A 27,496-nucleotide genomic window follows, 5' to 3' on the forward strand; every position below is an offset into this window, starting at 1 on the left:
GACTTGGAGAAGGAAACCAGAACTCAAAATAAGAACCATATGGCAGTGAATTGCCTGGACTTATTTTCTTCCTCTTAAATGTCCCAGCTCAAAGGCAACATGAATCCCAGAGCTGAGCATCAGGGGAAGACAGAAAGTGATCTAACAGAAGCTCTCTGTTTGTGGTCACGATCTCCCCCCCCCCCCCAAGAAGAGTGGGGGAAATCCTGGATTCTTTTCTCTCCCACACGTGCATCTCGGCAAGCCCTCTTCCGGAAGCTTGCAAACCTGTATGGTAGTGACAGCAGGAGAAGTGGCAGCTGGACAGGTATCTAAAACTCTGAGGGACGGGAGTCCTTCTCTGGACCACGGATTTGTGGTTCAGAAAGTAGGAAGGGAATCTCTGTCACTTTTTTTTCTCCCTCTGTCTTCCCAGTTGGCCATGAAGGCAGACCCAGTCACAGGAAGTATGCAGAAGAGTGGAGAGACGGAAGTTCTAACTTTCTAGCAGAAGACCAGACAGGGGTGCCTTTGGAGCCAGTGTGGGAAAGAAGAGAGAGGTCAAGAAAGGAATCCCATAGGGGTACCTGAGTGGCTCATCGGGTAAGCTTAAGCGTCTGACTCTTGATTTTGGCTCAGGTCATGATCTCAGAGTTGGTGAGTTCAAGCCCAAGTCAACTCCATGTTGAGTGTGAGCCTGCTTGGGATTCTCTCTCTCCCTCCTTCTGTGCCTCTCCCCCACTCACTCGTGTGTGTGTGTGTGTGTGTGTGTGTGTGTGTGTGCATGCGCGCACACGCTCTCTCTCTCTCTCCCTCTCAAAATAAACTGAAAAAGATCTTTTTTAATGTTTATTTGTTTTTGAGAGGGAGGGAGGGAGAGGGAGAGAGAGAGAGGGTGGGGAAGGGGCAGAGAGGGAGGGAGACACAGAATCTGAAGCAGGCTCCAGGCTCTGAGCTGTCAGCACAGAGCCCAAGGTGGGGCTCGAACCCACGATTCATGAGATCATGACCTGAGCCGAAGTCAGACACTTAACCAACTGAGCCACCCAGGCACCCCCAAAATAAACATTAAAAAAGGGGGGGGGGCTAAAAGAAAAGAACTACTAACCCAAAATAACCAGAAAAAAAATATCCTTCAAGAAAGAAGGTGAAATAGAGACATTCTCAGATGAAAGAAAACTAAGGGAATTCATTGCCAGCAGGCCTATTGGAAATGGATTACTGAAGGAAGGGTTTTTTTTCCCCCTCAGATAGAAGGAAAATGGTATGAGAAGAAAACTTGGAACTTCAAGAATAATGGAAAAACAATATGGGACGCCTGGCTGGCTCAGTCAGAAGAGCATGTGATTCTTGACCTTGGGGTTGTGAGTTCAAGCCCCACGTTGGGTGTAGAGATTACTTAAAAATAAAATAAAATAAAATAAAATAAATAAAATAAAATAAAATAAAATAAAATAAAATAAAATAAAAATAAATTAAAATAAAATAAAATAAAATAGAAAAGAATGGAAAAACAATAGAAGTCATAAATATTTGGTTATGTACAGTAAATACGTGTTAAAAATAGTAAATATATAACGTAAATAATATATAACGGTGGCTATACACAGTTAACATAGACTGTTTCTCCTCTTACATTCTTCAAAATATGTGGGATGATCACTTTGGAGTATAGCTTGGCAGCTTCTCAAACTGTTAATCATATGACCCAGCAGTTCTACCCCTATGTTTACATACACCCGAGAGAAATGAAAACATACGGCCACACAAAATCTTCTCTGTGGGTGTCCATACCGACATTCCTTATTTTATTTATTTTTTTAATTTTTTCAATGTCTATTTATTTTTGAGAGAGAGAGAGAGACAGAGAGACAGAGCGTGACAGGACGAGGGGCAGAGAGAGAGGGAGACGCAGAATCCGAAGCGGGCTCCGGGCTCTGAGCTGTCAGCACAGAGCCCGACGCGGGGCTCGAACTCATGGCCTGTGACATCATGACCTGAGCTGAAGTTGGATGCTCAACCAGCTGAGCCACCCAGGTGCCCCCCAGCATTCTTTATGATAGCTGCAAAGTGGACAACCCAAACTGAATAAAAACGAAAAGACCATATCCAAAACATTTGTGAAATGCCTCCGTGTGCAGAGGGAAATCTATAGCATTAAATATTCATGTTAGAAAAAAAGGTTTTCATTTTTATTCAGCTCAAAATCTTAAAAATCTTAAAAAAAATTTTTTTAATGTTTATTTATTTTTGAGAGAGAGAGCAGGGGAGGGGCAGAGAGAGAAGGGACACAGAGTCTGACGCAGGTTCCAGGCTCTGAGCTGTCAGCATAGAGCCCGATGCGGGGCTTGAACCCACGGACCACAAGATCATGATTTGAGCTGAAGTCGGATGCTTAACCGACTGAGCCACCCAGGCACCCCCAAAATATTTTCTAATTGCCTTTAGTACTTCCTCTTTGACTCACAGGTCTTCATGAATTTGAATGTGCAGTTGACCCTTGAACAATGTGGGTTGGAAGTGTACAAGTCCACTTATATGCAGATCTTTTGCAGGACAGTATATATACTTTAAATATATATATTTTCTCCACCTTATGATTTTCTTAATAGCATTGTCTTTTCTCTAGCCTACTTTATTATAAGAATACAGTATATAGGGGCGCCTGGGTGGCGCAGTCGGTTAAGCGTCCGACTTCAGCCAGGTCACGATCTCGCGGTCCGTGAGTTCGAGCCCCGCGTCGGGCTCTGGGCGGATGGCTCAGAGCCTGGAGCCTGTTTCCGATTCTGTGTCTCCCTCTCTCTCTGCCCCTCCCCCGTTCATGCTCTGTCTCTCTCTGTCCCAAAAATAAATAAACGTTGAAAAAAAAAAATTTTAAAGAAAGAATACAGTATATAATACGTATAACATGCAAAACATGTGTTAATCAACTGTTTATGTTGTTGGTGAGACTTTAAGTTAACAGTAGGCTATTAGCAGTTACGTTTTGGGCGGAGTCAAAAGTTATACATGGATTTTCCACTGTGTGGCAAGATCATCGTCCCTAACCCCTGTGTCATTCGAGGGTCAATGCATGCTTATATTGAGGACTTGCAAAGTCTCCTACAAATATATATTTTTTAATTTTTTAATGTTTCTTTATTTTGAGAGAGAGACAGAGCACGCGCAGAGAAGGGGCAGAGTGAGATGCAGACACAGAAACCGAAGCAGGCTCCAGGCTCCAAGCTGTCAGCACAGAGCCCAACATGGGGCTTGAACTCACGGACCAAGAGATCACGACCTGAGACACTTAACCCACTGAGCCACCCAGGCGCCCCTCTCCTACACATATTGACCTCTGTTTGGAACCTGGCTGTACCTCTCAATGAGTGGTTCCCAAGTTGTTCTTTTTTTTTTTTTTTTTTTTTTTTTTAATAACAGCTTGATTGAGATATAATTCACATACTAACATCTCTGAGCTTCCATTTCTCCGTAAAGAAAAAGGATTGCTTGATTTTTTGGAATAATGATCGCATGCGTGTAATTGCCCGCAATGATACTTAAGAGTTCCTGTTCTGTGTTTTCTTAGGTTCTGTATTTGTCTATTTGGCATCCAGTAATTACAGGGCAAAACTGATGGCCAGTGCTGTTCACGTCTCCCCTGTGGCCCAGAGGCCATGCTCTGAACCACAGACTTCTCCAACTCCCCCACACCAAGGCAGTATTTCCCCCGCCCCTAAATCACCCCAAGGCCCGGTGCCAGACAACCAGAGACAGTGCCTACGTCCCAGAGCCCACCAGGAACTCAAACCAGATAATCCCAACCTGTTTACCTTTCATGCCTTGTCTTTCCCAGAGAAATCCCAGTAAAGGTGGTGGCCTGAGCCTTCCCCTTGCTCCATTCCGCCCCCTGGCCGACACCGGTGATCCCTCCCATGACCCTGTGCGTCTGGGTCTCTGTTCCTAGGACAACTGTGAGTAGCAAACTTTTCTTTCAGTGGCATTGGCCTCTCTGTGTGGTCACTCAGTCTCCTTCAGAAATTAACACCCGGACACAAATCAATTCTTACCTCAACAAATGTTGAGTTTCGCGGGGGGGACGTGGATGGGAGCAGCAATCATGTCTTAGGTATTTTTCTTCCTTTGCAAACAACCTTTCTTCCCCGCAAGTATTAGCGCTGTGCTGAGCTCCTCATCATAACAGTGGAGCTTAATCAGTGTTTGTTGAACTGAAGAGATAATTATGTTCTCTCCTAAGATATCCCTTGGTGTCAAGACCCAGGCTAGAACCACAAGTGTAGACCAGGGTGGCTAGAACCACAAGTGTAGACCAGGGTGGCACATTATGTCTGAACAAACCCAGGAAGCCAGGGCTTGTGAGACCATAACTAAGTCAAACGCCTACATTTCCCTTTTAAGATAGTTCCTGTACCTTTTGTGGCATTCTGTGTTTGTGAGCCATCCTGTGATTTCTTCTTGGCCACAGGACCTTTCTCCGTGGTTGAATTTATACAGGAAGACTCCAGGAGAGGAAAAAAAAAAAAAAAGAAGATGAAATTGAGTAAAATTGGTTGGGAGAGGAATACTAACAGTCAACATGCAATTTCCCAGACATTTCTCCTCGTTCTTAGCGATGCATCACGTGGAGGGAGACCACTCAGCAGAGCCTGGGCACCCAGCCCTCTAACCAGGGCGCGTGGCCAAGAGGTGGCTGCAAATGCAGGTGCTGGGGGCTGAGCAGACCGGGATGCCAGTCCCAGCCCTGTCCCTCAGCAGCCGCTAAGCTTGGACAAGTCTCTGGACGTCTCGGTTGCCTTTGTTTCCTATTAGGTTCTTAGGAGGATTAAGTCAGCTAATGCGTGCAAAGCAAAGCGCATGTGTGGCTGCTTATGGGAAGTGGACCGAGAGCATTGTGGCCATTGTTCACGCAATCACTTACCACGCTCCCTCGGGGGACATTTCACTGAGCAACTACTACTGCGTCTATTACTAGGCAGACCCTGAGGTCTGACCCTTGCCCAGAGGAGCTCCCAGTCCAGCAGGGGAGAGAATAGTAAATAGATAATTACGCGAAGGGGTGGGCAGATTCACATATTTCTTAGAGAAGTAATGTAAGTTAGGATTAGGTTTGTAGATCAGTGACTCAAAATAACAGTGGCTCAAACTAGGTAGAAATTTCCCTCCCACGTAACAGTCTGAAGGTACACAATCCAGGGTTTATATGGTATTTCTGCGGTGGTAAGTCCTTAGGGACTCTGACTTCTTCCAGAGTCCCTTCTTCATGGTTCCACCTTTCCTAAGATAGGACCCTTAGTTCTTAGGGTCCAAGATGGCAGCAAGAGCTCCAGCCATCACATTCACATTCCAGGCAGCAGAATGGAGAAAAGGAAACAGAGACAAAGGATTCATTCGCATGAGCTGTGTTTTAAGGAAGATTCCTAAAAACTGCCACGCGGCATACCCACTTCTATTTCCTTAACTGGATCTGAGTCACATGGGCTACATGTGAAATCTAGGGGGGGCTAGGAAACATCTTTATTCTGCCCATGTATGTGCACAGCTACATATCCAAGGTTCTTTTTTTTTTTTTTAATTTTTTTTCAATGTTTTTTATTTATTTTTGGGACAGAGAGAGACAGAGCATGAACGGGGGAGGGGCAGAGAGAGAGGGAGACACAGAATCGGAAACAGGCTCCCGGCTCCGGGCCATCAGCCCAGAGCCCGACGCGGGGCTCGAACTCACGGACCGCGAGATCGTGACCTGGCTGAAGTCGGACGCTTAACCGACTGGGCCACCCAGGCGCCCCCAAGGTTCTTTTTCTACAGGGGAGGTGAATGACAGATAGTGGGGAACAATGACTAGTCTGCCACAGGCTGAACGAGCAGACTATACCCGGGAAGCCAGAGTGGGGAATGCTTGATCCTGCCTGGGGGAGAGCTGGAGGGCTTCCAAGGAGAGAAGATGCTTTTGTTCTGCCTTTAAGGATGAGTAGGAGTTTGGCAACGTTAAACAGATGGCCCACCAAGAGGCAGACGAGCAGTCCACCAGCCTCAACAACCACTTTGCTTTATATAAATACAATATTTGAATGGGAGGAATGCTGAGACGCCTCCCATGTCCCAGGCAGCTGGCTGTCCGGCAGCCACTGAGTTTTATAGGGTCGAAGCGGTTCCTGGGGTGTGTGAGACAGAAAACACTCCCGGGCTCGATGAAGCATCACGTGCCTTGTTAACAGGCCTCAGGGAGATCATGTTATACATGCGAGGAGACTGTCCTGGGTCTGTCTGTTGTTGGAAGGGCGGTGGGGCGATCCGAAAAGAGCTCGGATGCCAGCTGAGGTCAGCTGTGTGGCCCGGGGGAAGCTGTTCACCTCTGTGAGTCTCCTGCTTCCCCTGTCAAGTAAAGGTAATACGACATCCTTGCAAGGATGTCGTAAGGGCCTAGAGAGGACACTTCCCCACGCACTCTGTCAGGTTGTGACCCGCAACCATGCCCAAGCTATGAGGCAAGGCGACTATCATGCAGGTGGGGCGTAGGCTAAGATTGCCCTGGGGCTCCCTCCCCAGCACGGCCCAGAGGAGACGGAACCGTTCTGTCCCACGTGGTCACCCTGCTACTCAGACGGCACGCGCTGAGGGCCCGGCTGTGATGGGACAGGGCAGCCCCGGAGACTATTTTTGAGCCAAGGTGAGATTCGATCTGGGGCTGCCCAGAAATGTCCAGGAGGGCAGTGGGCTTTAGAGCTGGTATTGGCAGGCACGGGCACGAGCTGGAGGAGTTGGAATCGTTACTGTTATCGACCCTTACCGTACCCATGCCCTGGAGCTTGGGAAAACTCCGGATAAAATGAGTAGACGCTCTGACCAAACCTGACCGACCTGGGGCCTCCCCTGTCAGGTGTGACGCCCATTGTGAGATAAGAACACAGAGGCTCAGATTTGCTCAGAGTTGCACAACTGAGAGATGGCATCACCTCAGAGGGGACTTTAGGTCTGCTGCACCAAGCTAGCCTATGATTTTTTTTTTTTTAATTTTTTAATGTTTATTTATTCTTGAGAGAAAGAGAGCGGGAGCAGGGAAGGGGCAGAGAGAAAGGGAGACACAGAATCTGAAGCAGGCTCTAGGCTCCGAGCTGTCAGCGCCGAGCCCGATGCGGGGCTCGAACTCACGGACTGTGAGATCACGACCTGAGCCGAAGTCGGACGCTCAACCGACTGAGCCACCCAGGCGCCCCTCTTCCATTAACTCTTAATGGCTGACTCCTCATCCTTTGGTTCTCAGCTTAAATGGCTCCCTCTGGGGGTGTTATCTGTCACATGTGTGCCCTTCCTTCTCCATATACGCAAGACTCATGCCCCAAGGTGAAAGACGTAAGCTACTCCCCCAGCTTCTTTTGGGCTGTGAAGCAGACATTTCACCAAAGGTCTACCCTCTAGATGCACCACACCTGCCTTCAAGGTATAAATGACCAACATGCTGAAGCAGTGCCCTGCAGAGTCCAAGCAGACTCCAGTTTGGGGAAGTCTGTTGACAGGAAAGCAGAGCAGAGCTTTGAGCATCTGGTCCCAGAAACACTGACTGGGGCACAGCAGTGTACCTTTGTGGGGGTGGAGGGGCCGGCGGGGGCGGGGGGGGGGGGAATGGTTTGGGCTTCATTCTTGGTGGCCTGGCCTTTGAAACTAACATGTTGGCCCTTCCTGGGGGCGGTGCCTCACCGTTTCCCTTGAACACTTTTCTTCTTGAAGGAGACTACTGTTTGCAGGTAAGAAGATGATGATTCTTCCTTACAAAGATCTTCTTTAACTGTCTTCTCTAATTTTTTTTAATTTATTTTTTTTTTAGCATTTATTTAGTTTTGAGAGGCAGAGAGAAAGAGAGAGAGAGAGAGCACGCGCATGTGAGCACAAGTGGGGGGAGGGGCGGAGAGAAAATGAGTCACAGAATCAGACGCAGGCTCCAGGCTCTGAGCTGTCAGCACAGAGCCCGCCGTGGGGCTCGAGCCCACGAACGGTGAGATCATGACCTGAGCCAGAGTCAGACGCTCAACCGACTGAGCCACTCAGGCACCCTGGAGTTTATGTTCTTCTAATAGAGGGAGACAGATACTAAACACTACATAAATCCCCCAGGAAAAAGAGCAGCCTGTGATAAGCACTGTGCAGGGAATTCAATTAGCCACGTGATGATAGAGCGTCCCTGGGCAGTCAGGACCGGCCTCACTAGGGCAATGTCAATGAAACTGGAATCTGAATGTCAAGAAGGAGCCAGCCCTTCCTTAGAACTCTGAGGAAAGCACGTTCCAGGCGAAGGGGACAGTTAGTGCAAAGGCTCAGCTGGACACAGGCCTGCAGGGTCCAAGGGCAGAAGGAGGTCCGGTGGGCTGACTGGTGCCGAGGGAGGGAAAGGGTGTGAAGAGGCTGGAGAGAGAGGTGGTGGCCCGATCCCGAGGGGCAATCCAACTCAGGCTAAGGGGCCTGGATTGGATTCCCAGTGCACTGGAGAAACTGCTGGAGGCTTGAGGTGGAGAACAGCCTCATCTGGTGTCTATGAGAAGGTCACTCTGGTGGCTGTGCTGAGACTGGACTGGGGCCAAGGGAGGAGCCCAGGAAGAGGCTGCTGCAGTCGGCCAGGAGCAAACTGAGGCCGGACCCTGGGAATCAGCAACCTCTTCACCCCTTTCCAGGTCGAGATCCTCCTGGTGGGGCCCCAGGGGGCAGGTGGATACACCAGGGTCGGGAGGGAGATTTGGGTGTTCCTGGCCAGCGGACCAGATGAGACCACATGGGGAGAACATGTAAGTGGAGGGGAAGGGGCCGGGACAGACTGACTGGCTGAGAGGACAGGGAGCCAGCAAGGAAGACGGAAAAGGAGCAGCCAGCCGGGAAGGAAGGCACTTGCAAAAGCCTGGCAACATAGAAGCCAAGCGGAAAAAGTGGTTCAGGAAGGTGGGAGGAGCCAACCACATGACACAGACTAGAGCAGGCAGCAGATTAGGGTCTGGGCCGCCGCTGCAATGATGCCCTGAGGGCAGGAACCGACTGGAGGGCTGAGGCAAGGAAATGTGGGTGCAGAGGAGGCTTTCAAGAAGTTCTGGCGGGAAAGGCAGCAGGAAATGGCGGTGCAGAGGCAAAGGCCGGAAGTGCTAAGGCAGGACTGTTCAAAGATGGGCGTGATCCCACCGAGTGGGAGAAAGTGACGACACAAGACAGAGGGGTTTGGTCCCCAGGGGGTGGGGTCCAGGGCACAAGCGGGGGCAGGGCCCGTCCTCCATAGGCCAATGGTGAGGGTACAGATGGGGGCAGGTGCCTCGTGGTAGGAAAGGGCGTGCCTTCCTGCTGACTGCTTCTAATTTCTCAGTGAAGACGCTCCCTGGAGGGTGCTGGGGTGAAGGGCAAGTGAGACAGGCCGCCTGCAGTACAAGAATTCTGGGAAGGGAGACCAAGTGACATGAGGGTTTGGGGGAGGGGAGCACATGCTGGGGAAGTGTGCCAGCACAGGGGGGCAGTGCTAAGCCCCCCGTTGAGACGTGCGGCCGTGGATTGACAGGGGCCCTGGCCACACAGACACATGTGCTACGATCTTCATCATGGCAGGGAGAAGGCCCTGCTATTATTGTGCTCACGTCACACCTGCGGAAACCAAGTCTCAGGGAGGTTAAGTAACTTGTCCGAGGCTGCACAGCTACAATCTGAACCTGTGAGAGCAGGCTTTGAACCAGAGACCTTCAAGCCCTGTGGGGACATGGAAACTTCCCAAGGAGCACTGGCCTTGCCAGTTCAAAGAACATCCATTTCCAGATCGTTCAATGTGCTTACGTCCTGTTTTCTAAAAGCGATCGTCCTGAGAACGTAGCCTTTATGCCGCTTTACAAAAGAAAGGCACGCCCTTCACCCATTCCAAACGTTGGGTGAATGTGCCAGGGGGAAAACACCCCCAACTCCGCCCCAAACAAAGGGGAAAGTCTGGTCTAACGATGAATCGAGCCTCATATGCTACTTATTCAGAATGAAGCATATTAGAAATGAGGATGTTGGGGAGCTTGGGTGGCTCAGTTGGTTAAGCATCTGACTCCTGATCTCTGCACAGGTCATGATGTCACTGTTCTTGGGGTGGAGCCCCTCATCAGGCTCTGCGCTGACAGCGGGGAGCCTGCTTGGGATTCTCTCTCCCTCTCTCTCTGACCCTTCCTTGCTCATGGTCGCCTTCTCTCAAAATAAATAAATACAAGCTTAAAAAAAAAAAAAGATTAGTGGCAGAGACAGCCATGATCATAGGAATGACCTCATAATTCCATAAGTGCTCTCAAGGACAGAGCTCTGAGTACGTATCACAAGGAACCAAATGCAGATGAGGGTCAAGGCTGCTGACCCTGAGGACGAGGGCTTCAGCTGAGATAGAAGGATGAGTACGTGTCCCCTGAACCAGGGTGGCAACTCCTCCGGCCGAGAGCCAGAGAGTAAACGCTTTCGGCTGTGCGGGCCATGATGTCTGTACTGCAACTACTCAGCCCTGCCATTGCAGTGCAAAGCCAGTCGAAGGCCAGTGAAGGGCAAGTGAGACAGGCCGCCTGCAGTACAAGACCAGGTCAACCAGGGACCGTGCCGGTGTGCCAGTGACGTTCTACTTACAAAAACGGGCAGCAAAAGGCCTCTTTCATTGTTTTCCCAGACATTTATTTGTCCAGCTTTCTGGAAAAAGGAGGCCTTGATCGGTAGCGGTAGCATTTGGTTTCACGTGGGAGGAGATGCTGGCAATGATGGTGGCAGGAGGGAGCTTACCTGGGACAAGACAAGTGGCAGGTACAGAGGCCAGGTGTTGGTAGGGGTGTGACGTCCACAAGGAACTGAGAGAACACCCCTGCAGGGGGAGCCGCAAGGGCCCAGGAAGGTGGAGATGGGGCCGGCAGGACGTGGCAGGGTCGCACAGGTCAGTCTACCCCACGGCAAGAGGAAGCCTTCTGAGGTTCGGGAGGTATGTTGTATTTGGGCTGGGGGAGGGTGTTTAGGGTAGGGGGAGTTGGGTGGGGCCAGGGGGGTGACCTAGGACATAATTAGATCTGCATTCTGAAAAGATTGCCGGGGTACCGGGGAGCCTCAGGGAGCAAGGAGCCTGCTGTAATATGAAGGAGCTCAAACTGGAGTGTGGGGAGGGGAGGGGAGGGGAGGGGAGGGGAGGGGTGGTGCTGGAGCTGCCTAGGAGGGAACCTCACAGGGCACAGAGGGGCAAGCAGGGGTCGAGAGGACAGCCAGGCGCAGGTTTCTGACAAGGACTGATAGGGAGGAAAAGACAGAAAAGCACCTTGAGCTGAGCCTCTGCTTCTTTTCCCTTCACTTCCCCATCACTGCATTTCTGGGGTCACCCTTTGGTGCTCTGCTCACGCACGCAGACCTAGAGGACCACCAGGACCCCTCCCCGAGACGCTGGGCGGGGAGCACAGAGATGTGGAACCACGTGGACGTCACTGAAGCCTCTGGGATGCAAAGGGTCTGGGTCTGTGACTCTCTACTCACCTTCGGGCCCTTGCTCTGGGTAGACTTCTGGAAGGCGTAGCTCTTAGAAGTGGACAAAGGAAACTCTCTTCCTAGGAAGGAGACAAAGTTGTGCTTCAGTTCCTTCTTGTCCTGGAGAGGACACCGTAGACCAGGAGTTTTGACACAGCCCCCTCCCTGGAGGACAACAGACCTCAGGCAAACCAGAGCCCCTCAGTCCATTCCACCTGCTGAATGACCTTGGGCAAGTTACCTAACCTCTCGGATCCTGTTAAAGGCTTAAATACCAACTACCTTGCAGGGCTGGTGAGCCAATTAAATAATGTATGCGGAGCCCCGTACACAGTGCAAGCACTCAACCCACAGGGGAAAAAAAATACTGGCTTCAAAAGAAAAACCAAAAGTTGAAAACATCGAAATGAAGACATGTTGGCTTAAACCCTGAAAAAAGTTAACAATCTATCCGTCTCCTAGACTGTCATTAAATTTGAAGACAGTTCACAGGTTAGATGTTGTTCACTTTGCAACTCCTGTGTGTCCACGGTGATTGCTGGGAAAGCGAACATATCAAGCGGGGGTCATGCTCTTCTCTGAGGCCTGCCAGGCAGTCCCTCCCCTGTGCCCTAGACTGGCGCTTCGCAAACTGGACAGCGCTTACGGAGCCCTGGGGGACCACCGCAGAGCCCGGTGCAGCCGGGCTAGAGACGCTGACGCTGCTGGTCCTTCTAGGTGGCAAAGGCATGGCTCTCGGTGTCCCTGCGCAGACAGGGGGCTCACCATCGTGGGGACTGTACTACCTCTCAGGGGGCCCCTCCTTCCTGCTGAGTGGCCTCGCATTCCCTGAGGGAGGCAGACTGAGTGGGGACAATGGCTTCATTGGCCAGAGGGCCCACAGGCTGCCGAAAGCAGGAGGTTGATTAGCCCGTCTGGGCAAAATTCTGGCCCTCCAGCTGCGCAGGGGCGCCTTGGGCGCATGAACCTCTCTGCCCCTCACCTCCTGCTGTAAGATGAGGGGAACAGGCTCTCTCATAGGGGTAGAGTAGGCGGCAAACAAAGTAACACAAGCTGGCTGGTGCAGAGAATGAGTCAGCATGCGACAGCATGATTTTTACTGCTGATCAGAGTACAGCTTTGTGCTTAGACTCACATTGTTTCCACTATATTTGAGAAAAAAATAATGTTCTCACTCCTATCCTCCACTTCCAAAGGGTCCTGGGTGTGGCTGAGGGATTTCATTAGTGGGATGTTGTCTGCCCTCTGGGTCCTATTCACCTACTAAAGAGAGGGCTTTTCTGTGTCCCTGGGGTGCCCCCATGGAAAGGATAGGCCTCCCCCTGCTGGAGAAAATATCCACTTGACCCAACAGTGTGTCCCTTTGGCTTTGCAGTCCCGTGTTTGAATCCTGACTCAGCCACCCACAGACTGGTTACCCCATAAAGTCCTCTCACCGCTGCCACGAGAAATGCCTCTGGGTCTTCTAGCATGCTGTTCCCTCTGCCTGGAACAGTAATTCTCTCCTTCAACTGCCTAAAATACACATCCTTCGAATCTCAGCTTCAATGCCACTTGCCTGCTCAGGGCTGGACTGGGTACTTCTCCCCGTGCTGCCTCACCACGCTGTAAGCCCCACCACAGTGCCCAATCCAAGGTAGTGTCACTGCGTTGCCTAAATTCCTCCTAGACTGCGCTATGGGTCCCAGTAACCGGACACCCAGAGACACCCAGTAACCGGCATCCATCGTTAGAATACAAAATTCCACCCCTGCAGCCCAGCAATTATGTTGCGCTGACTTTTAAGTGCACCCTGAACATCAGCATTTCAGTCATTTTGGTGGCCAGACAGGGGAGCGTCAAAGGGAACCTGGCCCGACTACCTCAATACTAAGGCCCTGCCCTGCCTCAACTGGATACGGCTGGGTGTGGCAGGGCCACAGGGGGCTAAAGTCCACAAGTGGTACCTTACTCTTTAACAGTCGTTTTCTCTGCAAAATTAATTCTTCTCTCCGGAATCTCTCTGGATCTAGTTCCGAGTATTCCCAGCTGTTATAGCTCTGTAGGCAAGGATATATACCTAACAGAGAATGAAGAGGGATCGTGAAAACCTCCATAAAAGAGAAGGGAAGCAGAAAACAGAAGCCAGAGCCACTCCTCCAGGAGCCCCCTGCTGGTCCTAGGGAGGCGGGGCTTCTAGCATTAGCCCCACCCTACAGTGGCCCTGAGCCTTGCGGAGGTCGGGTGGAGCTCCCCCCGCTTCCTCTCTAGGTCGGCTTGGTGCCTTCCTCTGGAAGACGGAGATGGTGGGGCGCCTGGGTGACTCAGTGGGTTAAGCGTCCGACTTCGGCTCAGATCATAATCTCACGGTTGGTGAGTTCGAGCCCCATATCAGGGTCTGTGCTGACAGCTTGGAGCCTGGAGGCTGCTTGGGATTCTGTGTCTCCTTCTCTCTCTGCCCCTCCCCCACTCATGCTCTGTCTCTCTCTCTCTCAAAAATAAATAGATGTTAAAAAAATTTTTAATAACTTAAAAAAACCAAACAAAGAAAATGGAGATGAAGTTCGCCCTGCGTTCCAGACAGCGTGAGTGTCAAGATCCGATCCGATCACACCAGGATGCGTGACCCTGTGTACACAGATGTGAAGGGTTTGTAGACTTTGGTTTTCCTGCCCATCTCCTCTGCTCTTGCTGGACTGGGAACTCCCTGAGCGCAGGACCTGGGCCTTATTCACCTTTGCACCTCCAGGGCTTAGCTCTGGACCTAGCACATAACAAACAGGTGCTTAGCAAGTATTTGTCCAACATCTTATCACACTTAGCTAAGTACCAGAAATGGGTTCTCCCTAAATATTTGATGGTGACACTAATGGGGCTGATGCTTTTTCTTGTAAGAAAACCACGTGCTTCAGAGTCTTGGCTCCTGGAACCTGAACGCTCAGACATTAGAAGGATTCCACTTTCTCCCTCGGTTCTTTGGTGTAGAAAGGAAAAGACCAAGGATCCCTTGAGAAGTTTTGACCACCTATGCAAAGATGCTGCCTCCACTGGACAAAGCAAGTGGACGGGGGGGGGGGCGGTTATTGCTGAGAATGCGTTAGGGGAAGGAGGCACAGTCTTGGACAAAACGGGAAATAGGAAGGGCGAAGCGAAGTAAGAGTCGGAAAATGAGAGGAAGGGTGGAGCAGTGGTCAAGACCTAGCTTTGCAGCGGGACAGCCTGGATCTGAACGCCTGCTCCCCTGTTTGGTGGCTGTGGGACTTCTTGGAGTCTGCATATGTTAAGAGGATTAAATGGGTGTGCAGAAAAGGCTGAGCAGGCACAAGGCTGTTCTCCTTGGAAAATCTTGCTTGTGAACTTGGCCTTTGGCTAGCATCTGCGAGTTGTCTGGTAAACATTTCTCTACACTGATATAACTTGCCCTAACTACCCAGAAGTGGGCAAATTCCTGGAAGTGTACAACCTACCACCACTGAATCATGAAGCAATACAAAAGCAGACCAGACCGATAATGAGTAAGGAGATTGAGTCAGTAATCAAAAACCTCCCAAATAAAGAAAAGCCCAGGACACGATGGCTTCACAGGTGAGTTCTACAAAACACTTAAAGAATTAACTCCAACCTTTCTCAAACTCTTTCAAAAAAACTGAAGAGGAGGGAACACTCCCAAACTCATTTTATGAGGTGAGCATTACCCTCCTACCAAATCCAGATTAAGTATGCTACAAGAAAACTACAGACCAATGTCCCTGGTGAATATGGATGCAAAACGTCTTAAGAAAGTACCAGCAAAAACGGGGCGCCTGGGTGGCGCAGTCGGTTAAGCGTCCGACTTCAGCCAGGTCACGATCTTGCGGTCCGTGAGTTCGAGCCCCGCGTCAGGCTCAGGGCTGATGGCTCAGAGCCTGGAGCCTGTTTCGGATTCTGTGTCTCCCTCTCTCTCTGCCCCTCCCCCGTTCATGCTCTGTCTCTCTCTGTCCCAAAAATAAATAAACGTTGAAAAAAAAAATTAAAAAAAAAAAAAAAAAAAGAAAGTACCAGCAAACTGAATTCAGCATCATTTTAGGAGGATCATACACCATGGTCAAGTGAGATTGATCCCTGGGATGCAAAGATGGTTCAATAGCCACAAATCAATCAATCAACATAATACATGTTAATAGAAGGAAAGATAAAAGTCATGATAGCCTCAATCGGTGCAGGAAGAACATTTGTCACAATTCAACATCCTTCTGTGATAAAGACACTCAACAAAGTGGGGACAGAAGGAACACACCTCAGTGTAATAAAAGCCCCATATGACAAGCCTGCAGCTAACATCATACTCAATGGTGAAGAAAAGCTTTTCTTCTAAGACCAGGAACGAGATAAGGGTGGCCACTCTCACTACTCCTATTCAACATAGTACCAGAAGATCTAGCCAGAATGATTAGAAGAAAGAAAGGAAAAAAGGCATCCAAATCAGAATGGAAGAAGTAAAATCGTCTCTGTCTCATACGAGACCCAATCTCATATGCAGAAAAATCTAGAGTCCACCAAAAAACTGTTAGAATTAACAAATTCAGTACTTTTTCAGGATACAAAACCAACATATCAAAGTCAGTTGGGTTTCTATACATTGACAAGGAGCTATGTGGGAAAAAAATAAAGAAAACAACCCAACCCCACTCATGATAACATCAAAAACAGTGAAATACTTAGGAATAAATGTAACCAAGGAAGTGAAAAGTCTGTACATTGAAAACTGTAAGACACTGATGAGAGAAATTGAAGGAGACACAAATCAACGGAAAAATATGCTGTGTTCATAGATCAACAGAATTAATATTGTGAAAACATCCATACTACCCAAAGCCATCTGCAGATTCAATGCAATCTCTCAAAATTCCAATGGCATTTTTCACAGAAGTAGAGAAAACCATCCTAAAATTTGTATGCATCCACGAGAGACCCTGAATAGCCAAAGCAATCTTGAAAAGGAATATAGGTGGAGACATCCCACTCTCTGATTTTAAACTATATTACAAAGCTAAGAAATCAAAATAGTATGGTACTGGCATAAAAACAGACACATGGATCAATGAAACAGAATTGAGAACCCAGAAATAAACCTACACATAGATGGTCAACTGACATTTGATAAGGGAGCCAAGAATGTACAATGGGGAAAAAACAGTCTCTTCAATAAATGGTGCTGGGAAAACTGGACAGCTACATGCAAATGAATGAAACCGGACCCCCTAATTTTTACACCACTTAACAAAAATTAACTTGGAATGGATTAAGGACTTAAATGTAAGATCTGAAACCATGAAACTCCTGGGAGAAAATATAGGGAAAAAGCTCTCTGACATCGGTCTTGGCCATGACTTTTTGGCTACGACACCAAACGCACAAGCAACAAAGCAAAAATCAACAAATGGGACTACATGCAACTAAAAGGCTTCTGTGCAGCAGGAGAAACAATAGGACGAAAAAGCAACATATGGAAGGGAAGAAAATATTTGCAAACCATACATTTGATAAGAGGTTAAATATCCAAAGCATATAAGGAACTCATAGACCCAATAGCAAAAATAAGTAAGTAAGTAAGTAAATAAATAAATAAATAAATAAATAAATAAATAATAATAATCTGGTTAAAAATGGGCAAAGGACCTGAACGGTTATTTTTCCAAAGAAGACGCGGCCAACAAATATGTGAAAAGGTTCTCAACATCACTAACCAACAAGGAAATGCAAACCAGAACCACAGTGAGATATCACCTCACACCTGCTAGGATGGCCATGATCAAAAAGACCAGAGGCAACGAATGCTGGAGAGGATGTAGAAAAAAAGGGAACCCTGTGCACTGTTGGAAGGGATGTAAATTGGTACTGTCACTATGGGAAACAGTATGGAAGCTCTTCAAAAAATTAAAAATAGAACGACTCTATGATTCAGGAATCCTACTGCAAAGGAAATGAAATCACAGTCTCAAAGAGATACCTGCACCCCTAGGTTCCCTGCAGCATTATTCACAATAGCCAAGGCATGGAAACAGTCTGAGTGTCTGTCAATGGGTGGATGGATAAAGAAAATGTGGCATATATATACACAACGGAATGTTATTCAGCCATGAAAAGAAGGAAAGCCAGACAATGCAACAACGTGGATGGGCCTTGAGGGCATTATGCTAAGTGAAATTAGGCAGATGGAGAGAGACAAATACTGTTACGTGATCTCACTTATAGGCGGAAGCTAAAAAGCCAAACTCACAGAAGCAGAGAGTAGACTGGTGGTCGCCAGGGGCTGGGGATGGAGGAAATGAAGAGATGTGGGTCAAAGGGGGTAAAGTTCCAGTTATAGGAGGAATGAGTCCCGGGGATCTACGGCATGATGGCTACAGTTAACAATACTGTGTTGTATATTTGACTGTCGTCATGAGAGTAGCTTCTAAGTGTTCTCACCATAACAACAACATGGTAATTATGTGTGATGAAGGATGTGTTAACTAACCTCATTATGGTAACATTTCCCAACATATGCATGCGTCAAATCGTTACGTTGTGCATCTTACACATACACGATGTTATGCGTCAATTATACCAATAAAGCTGGGGGAAATTTTCCCCCTAACTGGTGAGAGTGGCAAGCTGTAAAACAGTGTGGCTTCTGCTGAACACCTGCTTTCCTGGAATTTTGGTACATGACAGACAGAGGTCCCTATGTGACCAGCCCCCAGGAGAAAGCTTGGGTGCTGTGTCTCTAGCCGGCTGGGCAGAAACATCACACGTGTTGCTGCATTTTTGTTGCAGAGGGATGACAGTGCCCTGCCTAACTCCTCACGGAAGGGAAACAGCATGAGGAAGCTTGCACAGGAATTCCTCCAGACCCTGCCTGTCATTTCCCTTAGGAATATTCCCTGGCTGGGGGCACCTGGGTGGCTCAGTCGGTTGAGCATCTGACTTCGGCTCAGGTCATGATCTCATGGTCCGTGAGTTCGAGCCCCGCATCACGCTCTGTGCTGACAGCTCGGAGCCTAGAGCCTGCTTCAGATTCTGTGTCTCCCTTTCTCTCTGCCTCTTCCCTGCTCCCGCTCTCTTTCTCTCAAGAATAAATAAACATTGGGGCGCCTGGGTGGCGCAGTCGGTTAAGCGTCCCACTTCAGCCAGGTCACGATCTCGCGGTCTGTGGGTTCGAGCCCCGCGTCGGGCTCTGGGCTGATGGCTCGGAGCCTGGAGCCTGTTTCCGATTCTGTGTCTCCCTCTCTCTCTGCCCCTCCCCCGTTCGTGCTCTGTCTCTCTCTGTCCCAAAAATAAATAAATGTTGAAAAAAAAAATTAAAAAAAAAAAAAAAGAATAAATAAACGTTAAAAAATTAAAAAAAAAAAAAAAGAACATTCCCTGGCTGTGTAACCTCATTGCACTGCCATAATCTTGGCTGTCAATACTCCTACATGCTGAGACCTGAGAGTTCGCCTAGCAAATACCTTAATGTGGGAACGGCTTGGAGACCCCCAAGACAATAGGAAATGTAAAAGAGTGCTTACTTAGCACAGTACTTAGGACCCAGGAACTTCTCAATAGGTAGGAGATTTTAAGGGCCTTAGAAAATATATAGGTTGAGAAGAGGGGAGTGGGGAAGGGGAGTGAAAAGCCGTTAAAAGCAAACACCACCCTGGGCACTCACTGTGCGGGCAGCAGGGACAAGGGGACTACAGTTGGGCCACATGGAGTCACCCGGGGGAGGAAGGTTGGGATCGTCCAACCAGCATACGCTTTGGGGTTGCTGAGTTCTGCATCCATCAGCCCACAGCACATGGCCAACTAATGGGGCTCGGCTGGAGCCTGCTCCCTACAGATGCACTGGGCACAAAAAGGGACTAAGAACATCTCAGAACTGTTCAGCGGAAGCAGGCGAGATCAGTACTCCACGGGGCTCTAACCGCACACCTTACCTTCTTGAACGTCAACGAGAGTAGAGGATAGCTGCCTCAGTAAAAGGTGTTATGACCTAGGCTCAGGCAGAAAAGTGTTTCCGGAATCGCGTTCCCCAGGACAGAGCAGGCTCCTCTTACCCGAAATCCACAGGCTCATCGTGTTGCAGATGTCCGACTTGAAATCGTGCGTGTTGAACCAGGACTGTGGGAAGCAGCAACAGAAGCTGGTGTACAGGGCTTTACTCAGAAGTGATGGCAGCCTCTGGGGAGGGCGGGGGCGGGGTGGGGGTGGGGGAAGCAGAGCTCAGGCCATGTTCTGGACGTTTCTGCACCCAGAAAAGAGCCCCCGACTGTGGAAAGGATCTGCGATAAAACTCTCCACCTGACACCGTGGTGCCTTCCATTCATGGGGGGAGCAGTTTCTATCTGTCATTGGCCCACATCTTGGTGGACTCCTTACCCTACCTGGGGACCCCACCTCAGACCTCAGGCTAGGCTTGGCTTTCCCCCTCTCGCTTTCCCTCTGCACGTGGTCTGCGGCTCAGCCCCTTCTGCCACCTCCAAAGAGTAGCCCGGATGACAAGATACATTTGACCCGCCCATCAGAGATTACAGGAAGTACCACGACTGTTATTTTTTTCCCCTCTGCACGCGTGGAACTGTTGTCCCTTCTTAACTACGGTTGAGTTCAAATTATACATTTATATCTGGCTTTGTTCATTTAACAATATAGTAGAAGCGCTTCCTCGGGTTGTTAGAAACTCTTCGGGATTTTTTTTTCCCACGAGTGAACTTCATAATATTGTGCTGAGTAGGCATATCAAAATTTACTTCAACACCCCCCATCAGTGGATACCGTTTCTATGTATGGCACATAGCAGGCAGTCACAACTTTGTGGAATGCATGAGTGAAAGCAGTTTTTTCCCGAGTATTCGATTATGACTTCCAGAAAATGGAATCACGGGGGCGCCTGGGTGGCTCAGTTGGTTGAGCGTCGGACTTCAGCTCAGGTCACGATCTCGCCGTCCGTGAGTTCGAGCCCCGCGTCAGGCTCTGGGCTGATGGCTCAGAGCCTGGAGCCTGTTTCCGATTCTGTGTCTCCCTCTCTCTCTGCCCCTCCCCCGTTCATGCTCTGTCTCTCTCTGTCTCAAAAATAAATAAAACGTTAAAAGAAAAAAAAAATTAAAAAAAAAGATGGAATCACGATAGTAATCATAGCAGCTATGATACGTTGGGGGCTTATCGTAGCAAAAATGTATCGATGCACTTCTCTCTCAGACTGTCAGAGTGTCATTTCCCTAGATCCTTCACAACCCTGGCGATTATTCTTTTTAATCCATGCAATCCAGCAGGTAAAAAGGGGCATCAAATGGCTATTGTTTTAATTTGTATGTTTGACGACTGTTAAGGGTGAACTTTTTTTCCCATTTGTATTTCTTCCCTGATGAATTTCTGGTTTGGTACTTTGTCTGCTGGTCTAGAAGGGGTTTCATAAGATTTATAAGAGTTCTTTTTTTTTTTTTAAGTTGTTGTGTATTTAAGTAATCTCTGTACCCAAAGTGGGGCTCGAACTCATGACCCCGAGATCAAAAGATGAACGCTCCTCCAACTGAGCCAGCCAGTCATCCCGATTTGTAAGAGTTCTTTCCATTGTGTGACATATATGCTCCGTGATTTCTGCAGTTTCGCATTTGCCTTTTAACTTTGTGGTAGTTTATTTACGTAGTTAAATCAGTCTTTGTGAATGTATGTATATTCATGCTTTTTAATTTTAAAATCACATGCTTATTTGAATACTACAGGAATATTTAAAGTAGAAAAGGAAGTCTCTTACAACCTCATTCCCCAGAGATAATCATTGCTAAGAGCTGGGTAAGTATTTTTCCAGATTTTTTTTTTCTATTCATAGGCACACATGCATATATACATATACATTTTTAAACACAGAGTTCTAGAAATTTCTTTGCTTTCCACTTAAAATACGCCATATATAGATCTACCTTATCTTTTTGTGACTGCGGCATTGCAAGTCTGCGTATGAATATAGCACAACTTACTAATTACTCCCTCACAGAAAGAATGTTAAGGGCATTCTATTGGCATTAGCGTGATTTTTTGTTCTCCCAACAGTGGTTGGTGCTCACTTTCAAGAGAGCCTCTTCATAGTGGGATTTGGATTCATGCAACAGGAGAGACGCGTAGTGTTGGGATATCCGATCAAACAGCTTATTCTGGATCTCCTTGTTTGGCTACCAGGAATAAGAGTGGAGACGGAGTTACTAGAGCCTCCTGAAGAACCGGCTAAGGCCTGAGGTTCTTAAATACGTACTCTTATTCTCGAGAGGGTGAACCTCCTGTCATTTACGAAATAGTACGCTGATTTTTATAGGATTTATGAAATCGATTTATACGTGGGGTGGATTGTTGAAGAAAGTGCGCAAACCCTGGGGTGGGAGGTCCCGACCCTGCTCCCGGCCCTGTGCTCGACCAGCCGTGTGTCAGGGACCCGTTCCTGATGCTCAGGGGGCTACGGGACATTGTGCGGAGGCTGAAGCACAGGATGGATGGACGAGGCACGGGTGGGGAAGGGAAGGGGTGGCAGATGGGGCTGCAGGGGTGCTCCACAGAATCAGAGAGCCTGGTAGCCCGTGTTAGAGACATTGGGGTTTATTCCATAGAAAAGTAACTTAAGCAAGGGAGAGAAGCACGCAGATTTACCTGGTACCTCTCGTGAAAGATCCACCAGAAGCTATCCAGCCATATGGCTCTTGGAGAAGGAGAAGACAGAAACTTCTCTAATTCTCTATCGGAGCAGAAAGACTTGGGAAGAAAAAAAAAAACACAACAACAACAACAACAACAAAATTCACATTATTATTGCTGTTGTCTTTGAAAACACAATTTTTCATTGTTTCATGATTTCACTGTGACTGTGGAGCCACAACCAGATTAATAATCCTCTCCGTTCAGAACCCGCCTTTCCTCCTGTGTCCCACAGCTTGTTACTGTCGCTAACCACACCGTCTTCCCACCCGTCATCTTTGGAGTCAACTTAAAAGAAACACTTACCCTTTTAGTTTAGTGAGTGGCGACTATTTGCCTTTCCAGGTATTTTTGCACATTCTCATCTAACCGCTAAGATAATCACACAAGGCGTGTTACTACTATCCCCACCTTACAGACGAGCCAACTGAGGACCGAAGAGCTGAAGTCCCTTGCCCAAAGAGATACAGCCAGCCAGTGGCAGAGCCAGCACTGGAATCTGTAACTGGAGGCAGCTTCCCCGTTCTGTCACCTACTCCGATCAGCGGCAATCAACAAACACACACGCTACACAGCTGCAAGTCACTGGACCAGGAGATTCTGCGGGGTTCACGGTGAGCACATGCAACTCTAAAATCGGAATTATCAGCGAACTCGGAGGGGCAGGAAATTCAGACTTCGTTGCAAGGCGACCCGGTAACCTGACTCTGATTCCAGAGCTATCATCTTAATAGCGTAATGACATGTAGTATTTGTTGAATGTTTACCATGCGTCTGGCACAGGGCTGCGCCCTTCGCCCCTCACCTCATTTCGTTTGTTACCATCTAGGTGGTAGCTACTACAGGCATCCCCGGTTTATAGAAGAGGAAAGGGAGGGTCCGAAAGTTTAGGACTCTTGCCCAAGTTCGCATGGCCGGGGAGGCTCCGGAGCGGCAGCTTGACCCCAGAGACACCGCACACGCTGCCTCTTAGCATTATGAAGAGCAAAGAGATCCCATTCCTGCCCCCTCTTGGATGCAAAGGGGGAGACTCCTTGGCTCTCCCTTCAGGCCTATGGAAGCTGGGGGCAGGGTGCGTGGATAAGCCTCCCTCATTGGCAGGGAGTTCTCTGAGCCCAGCTCTCTGCTTTGTCTTTTTCACCGTTCCTCACGTTTCCTTAGAGAAAACATACAGTCAGAGCAGTTCAGAGCACAGACTTCGAATCCAGCTGGATTCAAATCCAGCTCTTATGCTAAGAAGCTGTGTGGCCTTGAGCAACGTTATTGAACCTGTATGTGCTCAGCTTCCTCAACCAGATGACAGAGGGAAACTGAAGGACTCCATAAGAATCTGCTTTCTGTGGGAGGCCTGAGTGGCTCAGTCGGTTAAGCTTCTGACTCTGGGTTTTGGCTCAGGTCATGATCTTGCGGTTTGTGAGTTCGAGCCTACTTGGGATTCTCTCTCTCTCTGCTCCTCCCCAGCTAATGCTCTCTCTCTCAAAATAAATAAATAAACTTAAAAAAAAAGACCCTGCTTTTTGCTTTTTCCTCTTCTATTCTTGCTAGGACCTGCACACCCCACTTTACACAAGCCTCATAATGCAAATGGTGCCTGTCCTCCTTGTAAAGTACAAGGAGTTGATGATTTCTTTAGAATAGACATTTAAGGGAGGACCGGGTGAGAATGACCAGAAAAACCATCATATGCATATTCCAGCCCACGGATGCTAAACATCTTGATGCCAAGATCCCCGGGCTCCAAGGAATAACACCTGGGCCTTGGTCTTTGTTCTAACCGTTCCCGGATGCCTGAGAGGACACACACACTGGAACACCATCTTCAGTAAAAACCCTAGACCCCAAACATAGACAAGATTCATATCCCTTTCCTTTCTGAGTCTCCCAGACACTCTGTCTCTACCTGCACTCTCTCTATACCTTTAATAAACTCTGCTTTCACTTCCTGCTGGCCCCTGTTTGATTTCTATCCTGTGTGCAGCCAGGGACCCTTGGACCCAGCCTACCAGCATCACGGAGAATGGAGAGGACAGCGATCGTCCCTGCCTCGAGGACTGCCATGACCGTTACATGAGTGAGTGACACACACAAAGTGCTCAGAACAGTGTCAGGCACTTAGGAAACACTCACTAAAGGTGTGCTAGCTCTTACTTATTTATTCACACTCTTGCTTCCTTTCAAAAAGTTCATTTCAGCCCCTCAACAGCTATTTACTGAGCACCTACTAGGTGCCTAGATGGTGATGGAGAGTCCCTGCCCTGGAGATGTTCACAAGTAAGCAGACATTTATAATGCAGTGTGATGGGTGCCTTAAGAGAAGGAATCCCAGGGGCATATAGAGGGGCTCTGGGGTACCGGGGAGAGTAAAAATGACTGGATGGGGGTGCCCGAGTGGCTCAATCAGTTGAGGATCTGACTTCGGCTCAGGTCGTGATCTCACAGCTCGTGAGTTCGAGCCCTGTGTCGGGCTCTGTGCTGACAGCTCAGAGCCTGGAGCCTGCTTCAGATTCTGTGTCTCCCTCTCTCTCTCTACCCCCACTCTGCTCATGCTCTCTCTCTGTCTCAAAAATAAATAAACATTAAAGAAAAATTAAAAAAAAATAAATAACAGTAAAAAAAAAAAAGACCAGAGGAAGAAGGGAGAAGGTACATTAGAGGGGACGGAGATGGCCAGGCAGAAGGCATGCTAAACAGCAGGTGCAGTGATCCAGACAGGAAGGTGTGGGGCTTGAACTTGGCAGTGGCAGCAAGGAGGAGGAGGAGGTACAGGGAAGACAGCAGGTGAATCTCAGTGATGGCTCAGACGCAGGGGTGAGGACCAGGGAGGAGACTGGCTTATGCTTGGCTGGAAGGCTGCAGTTTTCGACCAGACAGGAGGAGAAGCAGTGTCATGAGTCTGAGAAGGGCAGGAGGCGGGGGGATATGGGAGTCGGAGTGCAGCATGGGGTTTGGAGGTGGTGACACAGTCCCTAAGTGTGATTAGCCTCATGCGGGGAGATGACTCATGTCCACCCCCTCCCCGCCCATGAGTCTGTGTAGAGGAAGAAGACGGAGCAGAGGCAGGGGTCCTGAAGAACGTGGGCTTGGAAGGCCAAAGCGTGCTGCCTGCATAGACGGAGAAGCTGCTACAGGGACCGAGGAAGGATACAACTGTCAAGTGCAGGGAGTCATCCTCTGGGCCAGTTCTACAGAGAGGTCGTCTAATGGAACAACAGAAACACATCCTGTGGACTTGGCCTTCTGAGAGCCAAGGGCGGACAGACACGGCCACTTTCAGTGATGGGAAAGGAATGGGGGTGGGTCACAGCAGCACCGAGGAGAGAATGGCAGTGAGAATGTGAGGGCAGCTCTTGGCCTCCGAGGCTCGGCTCGGTGCCGGGCTGGGGCCAACCACTGACGGAGGGAGACGGGCCTTTCGTCCTCATGGAGCTCACGGTCTAGTGATGGCCTCCCGATTCTCCAGAGCAGAGGCAATGTCACTGCCAAGAGGGAAGGTGCGGTGACAGAGGAGAGGGTTCGAGGAGGCAAGGAAGGGTTTGCAATGGCCCCTGAACAGGCTGGAACAGGGTCCTTTTAAAGGTAAGACACAGGAGGGCGCCTGGGTGGCTCAGTCTGTTAAGGGTCTGACTCTTGATTTCAGATCAGTTCATGATCTCACAGTTTCATGGGTTCAGACCCCATCCACCTTTATGTGGACAGTGCAGAGCTTGCTTGGGATTCTCTCCCTCTCTCTCTTTCCCTCCCCCACTTGTGTTCTCTCTGTCTCTCTCAAAATAAATAAACTTTAAAAAAAACAAAGGTAATGGGGCACCTGGGTAGCTCAATCAGTTCAGCATCCAACTTCGGCTCAGGTCATGATCTCACGGTTCATCAGTTCGAGCCCTGCATCTGGCTCTCTGCTGACAGCTCAGAGCCTGGAACCTGCTTCTGATTCTGTGTCTCCCTCTCTCTCTACCCCTGCCCTGCTTGTGCTTTGTCTATCTCTCAAAAATAAAGAAAAATAAACATAAAATCTTTTAGTTTTTATTTTTTAATTAAAATTCAATGTTTAGGGGCCACCTGGGTGGCTCAGTCGGTTGGGCATCCGACTTCGGCTCAGGTCATGATCTCACAGTCCGTGGGTTCAAGCCCCGCATCGGGCTCTGTGCTGACAGCTCAGAGCCTGGAGCCTGCTTCGGATTCTGGGTCTCCCTCTCTCTCTGCTCCTCCCCTGCTCATGCTCTGTCTCTCTGTGTGTCAAAAATAAAAACATAAAATAAAATAAAATAAAATAAAATAAAATAAAATAAAATAAAATAAAATTCAATGTTTATTTATTTGGGGGGGCTGGGGGGAAGTGCAGAGAGAGAGAGAGAGAGAGAGAGAGAGACAGAGGATCTGAAGCAGGCTCTGTGCTGACAGCAGAGAGCCCGATATAGGGCTCACGAACGGTGAGATCATGACTTGAGCTGAAGTCAGATGCTGAACAGACTGAGCCACCCAGGTGCCCCAATAAAATCTTAAAAAAAATTTTTTTTTAAATAAAGCCAAGACACAAATTTGCCTTGAGTTTCCTGGGAGCCGAAGGAAAACACCAGTTATAAGACTAAAATCATGCCAGGGGATGTGTAGTTTTTCTGGGGATTAAGGCCTAAGGAGAACATTCCCCATGGGACCTCAAAAATGGAACATTAAGTAACAGCAGTCACTGTCCTCGGGGCTACCCACACAGCAAATGGAACACGAATACATGTGGCTGTGCCAGTGGGCCTGTGCAGGGCAAGCAAAGTCATGGGCTGGAAGGTCACACAGGGACAACAGGTCCATAAAACATACAACCTATTTGTTCTCAAATCTTTCTCCTATCTATCTATCTATCTATCTACCTACCTACCTACCTATCTATCTATCATCTATCTTTAACTTTTTTTTTTTATTATTTAAGTAATCTCTACACCCCAGGTGGGATTTGAACTCACAGCCCCAAGATCAAGAGTCATATGCTCTTCTGAGTGAGCCAGCCAGGTGCCCCGCTCTTTTTTTTTTTTTTTTTTGAAGTACAGGCAAAGGAGGGAAAAAAAAGTATGACCTTATCACTCAGTGAACATCGGTGATATCTACTATGGTTCCATCACCAGATTTTCCTGTATGTGCTTACGTAGCATCATACTGTAGAGTTTTATATACTGATATCTTTCATTTAACACCACAGCATAGTGCAATACACTCTTTGTAAACATTGATTTTAATGGCTAAATAGTCCATGATACATATACCCCAAATGACCGTGCTAGTCTTCTATTATTCATCATTAAGCTAATAACACTGATAATAAAAACTACCATTTTTTGAGAACTTCTGACTTACTAGGCACTGCGCTAAGGACTTTTTATAC

The 27,496-nt window shown here is 48.4% G+C and overlaps 1 protein-coding gene and 1 non-coding gene across 2 annotated transcripts in view; both read right to left on the reverse strand.

Moving 5' to 3' along the window:
* FAM227A (family with sequence similarity 227 member A) overlaps positions 1-27,496 on the reverse strand; it is a 76,276-nt gene that overhangs the window by 31,203 nt on the left and 17,577 nt on the right. Inside the window, exons 8-13 of the mRNA XM_043562595.1 lie at positions 22,081-22,182; positions 21,507-21,611; positions 19,500-19,623; positions 13,412-13,519; positions 11,470-11,540; positions 4,391-4,478 (exon numbers count right to left, since the gene is read on the reverse strand). Coding sequence (XP_043418530.1) covers positions 4,391-4,478; positions 11,470-11,540; positions 13,412-13,519; positions 19,500-19,623; positions 21,507-21,611; positions 22,081-22,182 — 598 coding nt within the window. The remainder of the gene's footprint in view (positions 1-4,390; positions 4,479-11,469; positions 11,541-13,411; positions 13,520-19,499; positions 19,624-21,506; positions 21,612-22,080; positions 22,183-27,496) is intronic.
* TRNAR-UCG lies at positions 947-1,031 on the reverse strand. Its single transcript has one exon. It is a non-coding gene; the product is annotated as a tRNA-Arg (tRNA).

Source organism: Prionailurus bengalensis, chromosome B4 (assembly GCF_016509475.1).
Source record: "Prionailurus bengalensis isolate Pbe53 chromosome B4, Fcat_Pben_1.1_paternal_pri, whole genome shotgun sequence".
Lineage (NCBI taxonomy): Eukaryota > Metazoa > Chordata > Mammalia > Carnivora > Felidae > Prionailurus > Prionailurus bengalensis.